Here is a 15,120-nt window from a genome sequence, read left to right as displayed (position 1 = left end):
TCTTTGATATCCCCTTTCTTCCAGGTTTTTAAAGAAGATATTTTTGATATGGAAGGAGAAATGCAATCCTATTTCCAGTTTTAACTTAGGATTTATGGCTGTGGGCTTGCTTATCTTTATCTCATCTGTTTTGTAGTGTGGACTTTATGTTTTGGACAACTGCCACATCCAGCAACTCCATTGAGATTATTCCATTATCTAGTGTGCTCTAAAAATTGTCATCTTTCATGACATGCACCTTCTAAATTTGATTCTTCTGCATTAATCTTTTCACTCCAGCACCATTATTTCCTCCCGATATAATGTTTACTTGATTTGCACATCTCCGAGTACTGGAGGCGATCATATAACCTATGCTTTGATCTGAATGCAAAGAATTGTCTTTTATTTGTAAAACAGGTGGATGCCCACGTTTGCTGCACAACCTTCTTTATTCTAGTTTCTTTTGTTTTGAATTATCCTTCCTTAGAATCATTCCTCTTTACTGAGATACATTATTGCCAAATGTAATGGCTTTGGTTATTGATTATTCAGTAATTTCATCCACTGACTCGCAGCATTCAATTCTTTGGCTGTTTCTACAAAGTTGTTCCACAATCAGTTCTGCCTTCCTGATATTTTTCTGGATATTTTGCTTCATTGAGCTAAAGGTGAATTGGGGGTTGAGTGCAGGTATTGTTATATCTGCTTTAGTTTTTGTCTAAATCTTCTGCACTCTTCTATAATGTTCAATGGCTTCCTAAATTGTGTAGAGAAGTTATAGAAGGAGCATAGCCGACTGCAGCACACACAGGGTCTAATAGGAGAGTGAAATCACAAACACGAGAATGTCTACTGATTCTGGAAATCCAAAGAAACACAGCAGGTCAGGCAGCATCTATGGAAAAGAGTAAACAGTTATATTTCGGGCTGAGACCCTTCTTCAGGACTGAGAAGGAAGGGGGAAGTTGCCTGAATAAAAAGTTGGGGAGAGGGAAAAGAGGCTAGCTGGAAGGTGATAGATGAAGGCAGGTGGGTGAGAAAAGTTAAGGGCCGAAGAAAGAAACTGACAGGAGAGAAAAGTGGACAATACGAGAAAGGGAAGGAGGCAGGGCCGCGGGGAAAATAATAGGAGATACGAGGACATGAGTTCAGTTGGGCAGGAGCAGGCAGAGACAATAGGCCTACCTGGACAGTCTGGTGTGAGGATCTTGGGTATGGGGTAGAAGAAGACTGTATGGACACTAATGATCAGTTGCGTTTCTTCTCAATTAATTTTAGTGCATCATTAAGTATTGTTAGTAGTGTTACACTTTTTTCAATTAATGTCCATTTGCCAGAGTAGCTCATGCTTTAAGCACATTCAGATTTAGTTTCAGGCATTCCAATCCTTGGTCAGTTACACAAACTTTAGCTCCTGAGGCTTTCCCAGTATTGACATTGGATTAATCTGTAGCCTAACTTCATATATACAACTGAGAAAGAACAATGGCAAAAAAGAGATGTTTTATTCTCATAGGTATTTTATTGAAACAATTATTAATTTTAAATACATGATTGACATTTTTTCAAGAGAATTCAGTATAGCCAACTTCTGATAAGGCAAAGAGAAGCCAGATACTAGTGTGTTATTTGGGATTACAGTCTTCTCTTTCATTATGTTTTAAAGCAAAAGGTTAATTTTTACTTGTAAAATGTGTCCAGCCCAGAGATTTGTGTAATTCAGGAGTCACCTGATAATGATTAACTTGTGCAGTATTTTCTTTGAAATCAATTATTACAGAATATTCCATATAAATAGGAAAGAAACATTGTTTCTTCAGATTTACCAATATTTCTTCACAAATCTTGTTTTAATAAAATTAGTATATTGTATTGCACAATTAAAGTGATCAAGACCTGTTTCTTTTCTATTGTTATACTGTTACCTAGTACATAGTTATTGACAGATAAAACTTGTTTTATTATATTAGTTGTACTAAAACACTCCTAAAGATGAAATATCCTGAGTATATAACAAAAAAAAAACACAAGATCTATGAATAAGGCCTTCAACATGGACTAAAATTAATGCACGTTTTCATATAATGCCCATTTGCTAACTACAAGTTTATATAGTTAATGAAATTAATAAACCTTAAAACTGTGATCAGCTAAGATTACATTTATCATAACTATAACTGTGGCATGCATCAATTAAACATTAAAAAACAATGCAAAAACCATCTTCTAAGCAATATAGTTTTTGTTCTATACCCAGGTTATCAGCTCTACAAAATAAAATATTCCATTCACAAAGGTGAATCTAATAATCTTTACATACAAATAGCTATTCCTACAATTGATTCAGAATTGCAGTAGTTTCTTTTTACAATCATTAATTATTTCTGTATTCCTGAACACAGGGGAATTTTACAACTTTACAAGGTTCAACATACTTCTGTTGTTGATACATGAACTCCATAATGAAGTAGTTGCTGTTTGATTAATACAGTAGTAGTACAAGCCACTAATTCTGACAGCATATATCCATGTGGTTGGTCTACTCTAAAGATATCTTTAAAAGATATTTGATGGGAACAATGTGAACAACAATTTGTGCTTCTTAATCCTAATTACTCTTTGAAAAGTGAACCAATAATGAATTTGCTGAAACAATTTGTACTGAATGGCTGATTACAGTCAGCTCCATCAGTACAAACTGTGAATACTTGTGTGAAGAAAGAATGAAATATCCAACTAATACTGGGCTACTTCCATTATAATTGTTTTTTGGTGGAGCATGGATGATCGGAGTCTAAGGAAAGACATGTTCTTTGCCTTCTTTGCTCTAGATATGTGGCATGGGAAAAGGAATGGCCAAAAAATAGTTTCTTTTCCTTTGGAAAAGCACGGCTGCTCATAGTGAATAGTAATATATTCACATGTAAACTACTAAACCTATGGTTTATTAGCCTAAACTTTATCTTAAGGTAATGGTCACTCCTTAAAGCTCTCAGCATTTAATCTTCATATCAAAAGTTAACTTAACAATCGGATAATAAATATGAACTTTTACTCTGGACTTTTCTGATTTACAGAGAGGAAGTCCACAGCCTTTATTCTGGTTTTGGCTTATTTTCCATTAAGTACTGCATTTAAACATTTGATTATATAAAAGATACAATTTTGTTTTTTTTAAACTTAGAACAACTCTTAGACATCATAAACTTTTCCCATCTTATGTTTCTTCTGAATATAAAACTTTCAGAATGTACTGGTTAGGTGCAGTCATTTGAACTTTCCTCACATCTTATGAACTGCATTTACAGTGGAGTTTTAACCACATGGTGTGGGCCAAAAATATTAAGACCTTTTGCTATTGCATCAATACATTGCAAAACAGACAGTAGGATGCAGCTGTGTCCATGATTCGCCACATCTTGAGTTACCAATCTTGGTTCAACTGCAACATACCCATTAGTGATCCCACACAAAGTGGCACTGATGGAGTCTGCTCGCTGCCCCTCTCAGAGTTTGTACTTTGAACACAAAAAAAAACTTAAATGTTATAGTTGTGTTGAAAGGAAAACTTACATTTCAGTAGATATCATTTCTGGAATCAGCCCAACACAAAAGATCTTGTTTTTACAAGTTTACCCTTCACTTTACAGTCCAATGTTGTGCAGAGTTTCTTTTCCCTTCTCCCTTGTCAAAAACTGGAATACCAGTTACATTCTCCGGTATGAAGATTATAAGCAAAATCTACTTATAGCTTGTATTTCAGGGTCTTTCTAAGCTTAAAAATAAGGAATGGTCACAGTTCAAGTTATAACTTTATATCATTTACAAACTTTTAATACAAGCATAAAAAAGATAATTATTGTATCTTATAGTATTTGATTTCCCTTAAAGCACTGTACATTTTGACACTTCAAAAATATCAGCAACCAGTTTCAACAAAAGGCTCTTTTTGTAGCAGCAACACATTTTACCATAGTTTACAAGAAAATTAATTCTTTCTTATATTTTGACACATTTAGATTCAATTTCTTCTTTCAACTATTCACAAACTTCTTAAGGCATCAGTGCATTAAGAATTAAAAAAAATGAAAAGCATCCCATCCTACCCCCCAACACCTATCCTAAGTGTGGCATGTCTACCTTACTCTTAATAAACATATATTTTGGTAGATTTAAGCTAGAATGGATTGTGCTGATAATATCACTATCATAATATAAAATTATCATAGTATAAATTTTACATCATTTTGCCAGATATCCAATTTTCCACTCCCTGTGCTAAAGCGATCTGGCAGGATCCTCATTTTCATTGTTCCATCAGCTCCACAGGAGAACATGTGATTTGCTGGGCCAGTCTCTATTTGCATGACTCCTGTTCCTATGTTTCTAAAGAGTGACTGTCGGGCATGTTCATTGGAGAATGTGTGGATCAGGTTGAGAGTAGACAAACTCCAAACCTAAGAGTAATAAATAGTCAAAATTAATTTCAAAGTAGTATAATTTTAAAAAATATTGCAAGGCTAGTTTACAAAGTACCTCAAAATGTTGAACTAGAATTTTTCTTTTGTAATTGACTAATGATCTGCATTAATTGGAGCTGCATACTCTTCCAATTACCTTCTCAGATGGAAAAGAGGTTAGTGCGACATTTAATATGAAAATATACTTTACTCTTACTCATTGTCTCTCAAGGCTTCAACCAAAATTTAGATGATTGAAATTACAGATGCCGATCAAAAGCCCAAGGTTCTCAGTTTCCACTTGTATGAGCTTAAGGAAAATTTCATAACCTTTCCATTAACACAATATTATTGTAACTTTACCCAATCAAAGCTTTTTAAAATCAATAGTACTAAACCAGGATCATTATTTAAGGTGGTAAAATGGTCAAATAAAGCAATTTAATGAAGATGAAACATATGGGAAAAGGAGGAGTAATGCGGAGGATGCCACGGTACTCAGTAATTGCCCAGAAATCACAGTGAATGTGGTTTTGTTTTAAAGCTTTTTCATAAGCAAAAAGGAGTTTTTAGGAGGATGAAAAAATGAAACGTAGAGCAGAAGTGAATGGAAGTTATGGAGCATATTGCTTGATTAAAGTACCAGCCCACAACGTAGTAACAAGTTTAAACATTTGAAAAGTGTGCTCATGTTCATAAATTTCCCACAAATATATTTTATTTCACACTCGATAGGACCAGAAAATGTCATGCATCTTCAGTTATTCGAAAACTTTTTAGGATATTTTTAAGTTTGTATGTTTTTGTCAGAATATTTTTAATCATACATGCGGAATGCTAGATAAAAAATACCTGCTGTTAGGTAGGAATAAAATTTACATCAGTTTTATGTTAAATTGACAATTGATATTTTGTACCTTCATGTTGCCCTCAGCAGACCCAGTAGTGAAATATTCCTCTGCCGGATCCACAGCGATTGCTTTAATAGGCGAATCATGAGCCTGAAAGGTTTGGCGCAACTGTCGCTGGCGTAGGTCAAGTATACAGATGAAACCTTTTCGTCCACCAGATATCAAAACTTGCTGCTTTGATGCATATGCTAACACAGTGGCTCCACTTTCATGACATGTAAATGCTGGAATGCAACAATAACATACTGAATCATGGATTCAAATTGAACAATACTGGACTCGGAAGACAGGCAGCATTTGTGGAGTGAAGAATATTTCATATATGAATTTGAAAACTGAAGATTTTGAAATTAAAAGTTTTAAGTTGCAGAAAGGGTTGGAGGAGGGAAAAGAAAGAACAAAAGGAGAGCTCTGTGGTAGAGACCAGGAGACAATAAGTAGCACAGGTGGCAGCTGTGCATTTATAAGAGAGCGTGGAAGTCATGTGCAGAAGTGGATAAACAGGAAATGACAAGTGAAATCTGTAGTTGCCAAAGGAAAGAGAGGAATGCAGGAAATAAAAGCTATGTATTTAATATTTCAGTAATATTTGACCATGAGCAGAATTGGGCCATTTGGTCCAACGAATCTGCTCTGCCATTTCATCATGGCTGATACTATTTTCCTCTCAGTCCTAATCTCTTGCCTTCACCCCTGTACCCTTCATGGTCTGACCAAAAAATCCATCTACCTCTGTCTTAAATGCACATAAAGACTTGTCCTCCACAGCTGCCTGTGGCAAAGAATTCCACAGATTCACCACTCTCTGACAAAGAAATTCCTCCTTATCTCCATTCTAAAAGGACCCCCCTATATTCTGAGGCAGTGTCCTCTGATCTTAGACTTTCCCACTTCATGAAACATCCTCTCCAATCCTCTCTATCAAGGCCTTTCCTCATTTGATAGGTTTCAATTAGGTCACCCCTCATTCTTCTGAATTCTCTCTATATACACATGACTGTGTAGCTAGGCATAGCTCAAACACCATCTATAAATTTGCTGATGATACGGCCATTGTTGGTAGAATCTCAGGTGGTGACGAGAGGGCATGCAGGAATGAGATATGCCAACTAGTGGAGTGGTGCCACAGCAACAACCTGGCACTCAACATCAGTAAGACAAAAGAGCTGACTGTGGACTTCAGGAAGGGTAAGACGAAGGAACACATACCAATCCTCTTAGAGGATCAGAAGTGGAGAGAGTGAGCAGTTTCAAGTTCCTGGGTGTCAAGATCTCTGGGGATCTAACCCGGTCTCAACATATCGAGGCAGTTATAAAGAAGGTAAGACAGTGGCTAAACTTTATTAGGAGCTCCAAGAGATTTGGCATGTCAACAAATACACTAAAAAACTTCTATAGTTGTACCATGGAGAGCATTCTGAGAGGCTGCATCACTATCTGGTATGGAGGGGCTACTGTACAGCACTGAAAGAAGCTGCAGAAGGTTGTAAATCTAGTTAGCTCCATCTTGGGTACTAGCCTACAAAGTATCCAGGACATCTTCAAGGAGCGATGTCTCAGAAAGGCAGCGTCCAATATTAAGGACCTCCAGCACCCAGGGCATGCCTTTTTCTCACTGTTACCATCAGGTAGGAGGTACAGAAACCTGAAGGCACACACTCAGTGATTCAGGAACAGCTTCTTCCCTTCTGCCATCTGATTCCTAAATGGACATTGAACTCTTGGATACTACCTCACAGTTTTAATATACACTACTTCCGTTTTTTGCACGTTTTAAAATCTATTCAATATACATATACAGTAATTGATTTATGTATTTATTTATTATTACTTTTATTTTATTTATTATTTTTTTCTCTTCTGTATTATGTATTGTGATTGAATTGCTGCTGCTAAGTTAACAAATTTCACGTCACATGCTGGTGATAATAAACCTGATTCTGATTCTAGTGAATACTGGTCCAGAACCATCAAATGCTCTTCATTTGACAAGCCATTCAATCCTGGAATCATTTGTGTGAACCTCCTTTGAATCCTTCCCAGTTTCAGCACATCATTTTTAAGCTAAGGGGCTCATAATACGCCAAGTGAGGCCTCACCAATGCTTTATAAAGTCTCAACATTACATCATTTCTTTTATATTCTAGTCCTCTTGAAATAAATGCTAACATCGTTTTTGCCTTCCTCATCACAGATTCAACCAGCAAATTAACCTTTAAGGATTCCTGCACAAGGACTCCCAAATCCCTTTGAGCCTCAGATGTTTTTAACATTTACTCTCTATTTAGAAAATAGTCAACCCTTTCATTTCTTCTTCCAAAATGTATGGCCATACACTTCCCAAAACATAATTCCATCCGCCACTTCTTTGCCTATACTCATAATCTAAGTCCTTCTGTAGCTCTTCTACTTCTTCAAAACTACCTGCCCCTCCACCTGTTTTCATATTGTCTGCAAACTTTGCAACAAAGCCATCAATTCCATTATCCAAATCATTGACATATAACTTAAAAAGAAATCGGTCCCAACACAGACTCCTTTGGAACACCACCTTACCGACAGCCAAACAGAAAAGGTTCACTTTATTCCCACTCTTTGCCTCCTGCCAATCAGCCATTGCTTTATCCATGTTAGAATCTTTCCTGTAATACCATGGGCTCATAGCTTATTACGCAGTCTCATGTGTGGCACTTTGTCAAAGGCCTTCTGAAAATCCAAGTACATTACATTCACTGACTCTCCCTCATCTATCCTGCTTGTTATTTCTTAAAGAATTCCAAAAGTTTTGTCAGGCAAAATTTTACCTTGTGGAAACAATGCTGACAATGGTCTATTTTAATATGTGCCTCTAAGATGCTGGAACCTCATCCTCAACTATTGACTCTGTCTTCCTAACCACTGACGTGGGACTAACTAATCTCTAATTTCCTTTCTTCTACCTCTCTCCCTTCTTGAAGAGTGGAGAGACATTTGCAATTTTCTAGTCTTCCTGAACCATTCCAGAATCTAGTGATCCTTGAAAGATCATTACTAATGCCTCTATAATCTTTTCAGCCACTTCTTTCATAACCTTGCAGTGTATAACCATCTGGTCCAGGTGACTGATCTACCTTCAAATCTTTCAGTTTCCCCCAAAACCTTCTCTTTAGTAATAGAAACTTCATACACTTCATGACCCCAGACACCTGGAACTTCCACCATATTGCTAGTGAACCACAGTGAAGACTGATGTAAAATACTTATTCGGTTCATCCACAATTTCCTTGCCCCCCCCCCCCCCCCATCATTACTACATCTCCAGTATTGATTTCTAGCTGTCCGATATCCAGTCTTGCCTCCCTTGCACTTTATGTATCTGAAGAAACTTCTGGTATCCTCTTTAATACTATCAGCAAGCTTACCTTTGTATTCCATCTTGACCTTCCTAATGACTTTTTAAATTGCCTTTTGTTGGCTTTTAAAAGCTTCCCAATCCTCTAACTTCCCACTAATTTTTGCTCAATTAAATGCCCTCTCTTTGGCTTTCATCTTGGCTTTGACTTCTCTTGTTAGTCATGGTTGTGTGATCTTGCCTTCAGAATACTTCTTCCTCTTTGGGCTGCCTTCCAAATTGCTTCCAGGAATTCCAGGCATTGCTGCTCTGCTGTCATCCCTGCCAGTGTTCTTTTCCGATCAGTTCTGGCCAACTCCTCTCTTGTGCATCTGTAATTCCTTTTACTCCACTGTAATACTGATACATCTGACTTTAGCTTCTCTTTCTCAAATTTCGATGTGAATTTGATCACATTATGATGACTTGCCATTCAGGGTTCCTTTATCTTCAGCTCTCTAATTCCGGTTCATTGCACAACACCCAATACAAAGTAGCTGATCCCCGAGTGGGTTCAACCACGAGCTGATCGCCAAGGGGGTTTCATCACAAGGTGCTCAAAAAAACATCTCGTAGGCATTCTAGAAATTCACCCTTTTGGAATTCAACACAAACCTGATTTTCCCAATCTACCTGCATATTGAAGTCTCCCATGATTATTGGAACTATCTCCCATTGTCCTTTTGGCATGCATTTTCTATTTCCTGTTGTAATTTGTAGACCACATCCTTATTACTATTTGGGAGTCTGTATACAACTCCCATTAGAGTCTTTTTAACCTTGCAGTTCTTTAGCTTTATCCACAATGATTCAACACTTGTCACTTCTTTCTAATGATTGTAATATGAGTAATTTGAGAAATATTGTAAATACAGTAAGCATTCTTTGATGTTTACATCACTATGCTTTCACTTCATACATGTGCACCTCACTAAACTAAAAACAGATCTAAAACAAGGAAATTTTAAATGAACCCAAGATGACTACCAACCTTTTACAGTGTAGTGAGATATTAGAGTTTTAAAAAAAGACAGAAATGGACAAATTCACGGATTCATACATTAAAAACAAAAACTAGCCGGTTATATAGGAAAGATAGTCACATTTGATTACACAAGAGATAATGGATATTGTATACTAAGTGAATTAAGCAGTATTTTAAAACAAATGAAATGGCCAATGTCAGTGCCAATTTCATCTGAATGCATTGGTTTTAAAGGCATACAGTTTGCTGAAAAGTTTAACTGCTCCAACAAAACCAGCCAAAATTAGCTTCGCTGATATTGTGGAAGTAATGCAGGAGCATTTAAAACCAAAACCATTGTTGATTGCAGAATGTTTTAGGTTTCGAAAACAGAATCAAAAGAGCGGAGTCCATTCCAGTGTACATAGTAGAATTTTTCGAGCACTGTCATTTCGGTAATGGACTTAATGATGCAGTAAGAACATAGAAATCTACAGCACATTACAGGTCCTTCGACCCACAATGCTGTGCCGACCCCGTAACCTATTCTAGAAACTGCCTAGAATTTCCATACCACATAGATCTTTATTTTTCTAAACTCCAAGAATCTCTTAAGAGACCCTATTGTATCCGTTGCTATACTGCTGTTGGCAGTATAGTCCATGCACTTACCACTCTGTGTAAAAAAATTACCTCTGATAGCTGCCTTGTACCTACTTCCATGCATCTTCAAACTATGCCCCCTTATTTTAGCCATTTCAGCCCTGGGAAAAAAGCCTCTGGCTATCCACAGAATCATTGCCTCTCATTATCTTATAGTTTGTGAGATTGTTTAGTTTGTGGAGTCTTACAAGAAAACATTAAAAAATTGCTTCTAAATGAAGCACAAAAATTTAATAGAAGAGTTGAAATAGCTCTATCAATAGAAGCAATTAAATTGCAGTTAGGAATATCAATGAACGCGACCAAAATTGAAACGTTTAAACAGAAAACTGCTTGGCCCGGCTGAGCAAATTGTGTTACCATTGTAGCAGGGGCTCACATCCAGAAGACCGATGCAGATTAAAAGACAAAACTTGCAAAAAATGCAAAAAAAAGTAGAGCATATACAAAAAGCATGTCAAGCAGACAAAAATAAATGAACTGCACAGGCAAGAAATAAAAAAAAGTAAAATTGCAGTTTCAAAAAAAAAACACTAATCTGCGTGAAAATTTGATAGTAACAAGAGTGACATAGGATTGAGTAGCCTTGAGATTGAGATTTGAGATTTAGAATGTGAAAGCTAACAGAAAACAGATAGGGTTTACACCAGAAGTGAACGGCAAATCAAATTAAATGGAATTGGACACAGGGTGGGCTATTTTTTTCATTCAACAAGTAGCCAGGAAGAATGGGTCTCTCAGGATCTGTGGTGATTTTAAGGTTGCTGTCAACCCAGTACTGAAAGTAGGTCAATACCCTCTGACCAGGATAGATGATATCTATGCAAACCTTTCTGGAAAAAAACCCTCTTCAGCAAAATGGACTTAGCTGAGGCCTACATACAGATGGAGATGGAAGAAGAGTCCTAAGTGTTTCTCACGATAAACACTCACAAAAGACTTTACCGCTATAACAAGTTTACTTTTGGAGTAGCATCTGTTCCTGCACACAGGCAGAAAGTTATGGACAAGGTGCTGCAAAGTTCCCCAGGCACTCAAGAGTTACCTGGATGACATCATTATTATCAGTAAGGATGACAAGGAACATCTCCAAATCTTAAGACAGTGTTGAAAAGATTATTGGCTCAGAGCATGATGCAACAATTGTGAATTTTTTAATCCAATCATCACTTACTGTTGTCACACCATTGTTTACAGCATAATTCTGTGAACAATATTTCTGCAAAGCTTAGCAGTTTATTTTATTTAAATCTCACATATTAAAACTTGAGATAAACTCATTTTAACAATAACTGGCCTTTTTTTTTTGCACACTTAAATTTTAAAAACTACCAATGATGCTTCAAACACCCATTGAAACAATGTGATATGAGGGCAGATGACAACATTATAGTCTAAGGATTATGTTTGAAAGTCATGTCTGAAAGGAGGCAAAAAAGGCAGGGAATTCAGGCCAAGAATTCAAGACCCTCAACAGCTGAACAAGTTTTGATCTATAATTTTTCTTTAAGTAACTTTAAAGTGGACCATGTTCATTAGGTCAAATCTCTAATCATTCTTCAAGCTTCTTACAATGTCCCATAAAACCTGCGATGAACATACAGTAACTGCATATTTGAAATATGTTTGTTGATTCAACTCACCATGAACAAGACTATTAGCTTGTGGCATGAGTGTATCCCAGAGGCAGATATTCCTAAGGGAGAAAAAAAAGTTTTTTAAAAAATACTTTAGCAATAACATCCCTATATAAGTTGAGCAGAAATTACAGATACTGGAATGTGAAAAGGATGGGACGGAGAAGAGGAGAGCTGTCGTCATTGGAGACTCAATAGTCAGGGGAGCAGACAGGAGATTTTGTGGACGTGAGAAGGACACCTCGCGGGTGCCAGGGTCTGGGATGTCTCTGACCAGGTGCATGACATCCTGGTATGAGAGAGAAAGCAACCAGAAGTCGTGATACATGTTGGTACCAATGACATAGGCAGGAAGAGGGATGAGGTCCTGAAGTGTGAGTTTCAGGAACCAGGCATAAGGCTGAAGAACAGGATCTCAAGGGTGGTGTTCTCAGGATTGCTACCAGTGCTACGTGATAGTGATGGTAAGAATTGGAAGAGATGGCAGCTGAACACGTGGCTGAGGAGTTGGTGCATGGGGCAGGGTTTTAGATTTTTGGATCACTGGGATCTCTTCTGGGGAAGGTGGGACCTGTACAGATTGGATGGGTTGCACCTGAACTCCAGGGGGAGCAATATCCTTGCAGGTAGGTTTGCTAGCATGGTTCGGGAAGGTTTAAACTAATTTGCAAGAGGGATGGGACCCGGAGCGATAGAGCAGTGAAAGAAATGCATGGAGTAAAGCCAGATCTAACATATAGAGAGGCTTTCAGGAAAGAGAAGCAGAATAAAGGGTGTAAAGGTAGTAAGGTAGAAGGGCTAAAGTGTGTGTACTTCAATGCAAGAAGCATCAGGAACAAAGGTGATGAACTGAGAGCTTGGATACATACATGGAATTATGATGTAGTGGCCATTACAAAGACTTGGCTGGCACCAGGGCAGGAATGGATTCTCAATATTCCTGGATTTCCGTGCGTTAAAAGGGATAGAGAGGGGGGAAAGAGGTGACATTACTGGTCAGGGAAACTATTACAGCTACAGAAAGGGTGAGTAATGTAGCAGGATCCTCTTTTGAGTCAGTATGGGTGGAAGTCAGGAACAGGAAGGGAGCAGTTACTCTACTGGGGGTATTCTATAGGCCCCCTGGTAGCAGCAGAAATACCAAGGAGCAGATAGGGAGGCAGATTTTGGAAAGGTGCAAAAATAACAGGGTTGTTATCATGGGTGACTTTAACTTCCCTAATATTAATTAGCACTTGATTAGTTCTAAGGGTTTAGATGGGGCAGAGTTTGTTAAATGTGTCCAGGATGGATTCCTGTCACAGTACGTTGACAGGCTGACTAGGGGGAATGCCATACTAGATCTAGTATTAGGTAATGGACCGGGTCAGGTCACAGATCTGTCAGTGGGTGAGCATCTGGGGGCAGTGATCACCACTCCCTGGCCTTTAGCATTATCATGGAAAAGGATATAATCAGACAGGACAGGAAATTTTTTAATTGTGGAAGGGCAAATTATGAGGCTATAAGGCTAGAACTTGCAGGTGTGAATTGGGATGATGTTTTTGCAGGGAAATGTACTATGGACATGTGGTCGATGTTTAAGGATCTCTTGCAGGATGTTAGGGATAAATTTGTCCCTGTGAGGAAGATAAAGAATGGTAGGGTGAAGGAACCATGGGTGACAAGTGAGGTGGAAAATCTAGTCAGGTGGAGGAAGGCAGCATACATGAGGTTTAGGAAGCAAGGATCACATGGGTCTATTGAGGAATGTAGGGTAGCAAGAAAGGAGCTTAAGAAGGGGCTGAGAAGAGCAAGAAGGGGGCATGAGAAGGCCTTGGTGAGTAGAGTAAAGGAAAACCCCAAGGCATTCTTCAATTATGTGAAGAGCAAAAGGATGACAGGAGTGAAGGTAGGACCGATTAGAGATAAAAGTGGGAAGATGTGCCTGGAGGCTGTGGAAGTGAGCGAGGTCCTCAATGAATACTTCTCTTCGGTATTCATCAATGAGAGGGAACTTGAAGACGGTGAGGAAATATGAGTGAGGTTGATGTTCTGGAGCATGTTGATATTAAGGGAGAAGCGGCATTGGAGTTGTTAAAATACATTAGGACGGATAAATCCCCGGGGCCTGACAGAATATTCCCCAGGCTGCTCCACAAGGTGAGGGAAAAGATTGCTGAGCCTCTGGCTAGGATCTTTATGTCCATGTTGTCCACAGGAATGGTACCGGAGGATTGGAGGGAGGCAAATGTTGTCCCCTTGTTCAAAAAAGATAGTAGGGATAGTCCGGGTAATTACAGACTGGTGAGCCTTATGTCTGTGGTGGGAAAGCTGTTGGAAAAGATTCTTAGAGATAACATCTATGGGCATTTAGAGAATCATGGTCTGATCAGGGACAGTCAGCATGGCTTTGTGAAGGGCAGATCGTGTCTAACAAGCCTGATAGAATTCTTTAAGGAGGTGACCAGGCATATAGATGAGGGTAGTGCAGTGGATGTGATCTACATGGATTTTAGTAAGGCATCTGACAAGGTTCCACATGGTAGGCTTATTCAGAAAGTCAGAAGGCATGGGATCCAGGGAAGTTTGGCCAGGTGGATTCAGAATTGGCTTGCCTGCAGAAGGCAGAGGGTTGTGGTGGAGGGAGTACATTCAGATTGGAGGGTTGTGACTAGTGGTGTCCCACAAGGATCTGTTCTGGGACCTCTACTTTTCATGATTTTTATTAACGACCAGGATGTGGGGGTAGAAGGGTGGGTTGGCAAGTTTGCAGATGACACAAAGGTTGGTGGTTTTGTAGATAGTGTAGAGGATTGTTGAAGATTGCAGAGAGACATTGATAGGATGCAGAAGTGGGCTGAGAAGTGGCAGATAGAGTTCAACCCGGAGAAGTGTGAGGTGGTACACTTTGGAAGCACAAACTCCAGGACAGAGTACAAATTAAATGGCAGGATACTTGGTAGTGTGGAGGAGCAAAGGGATCTGGGGGTACATGTCCACAGATCCCTGAAAGTTGCCTCACAGGTAGATAGGGTAGTTAAGAAAGCTTATGGGGTGTAGGATTTCATAAGTCGAGGGATAGAGTTTAAGAGACGTGATGTAATGATGCAGCTCTATAAAACTCTAGTTAGGCCACACCTGGAGTATTGTG

General features: G+C 38.5%; 1 protein-coding gene across 3 annotated transcripts in view; it reads right to left on the bottom strand.

Annotated features, from left to right (window-relative positions):
- Positions 1–1,482: 1,482 nt before the first annotated feature.
- Positions 1,483–15,120, bottom strand: part of LOC140740147 (dmX-like protein 1) — a 199,016-nt gene continuing 185,378 nt past the window's right edge. For all 3 annotated transcript variants that reach the window (XM_073069129.1, XM_073069102.1, XM_073069112.1), the window contains 3 exons: positions 11,994–12,046; positions 5,360–5,577; positions 1,483–4,439 (listed from right to left, as the gene is read on the bottom strand). In XM_073069129.1, coding sequence (XP_072925230.1) covers positions 4,206–4,439; positions 5,360–5,577; positions 11,994–12,046 — 505 coding nt within the window. In that variant the 3' untranslated portion in view covers positions 1,483–4,205. The remainder of the gene's footprint in view (positions 4,440–5,359; positions 5,578–11,993; positions 12,047–15,120) is intronic.

Source organism: Hemitrygon akajei, chromosome 2 (assembly GCF_048418815.1).
Source record: "Hemitrygon akajei chromosome 2, sHemAka1.3, whole genome shotgun sequence".
Lineage (NCBI taxonomy): Eukaryota > Metazoa > Chordata > Chondrichthyes > Myliobatiformes > Dasyatidae > Hemitrygon > Hemitrygon akajei.
This window is presented reverse-complemented; position numbering and strand designations above follow the sequence as displayed.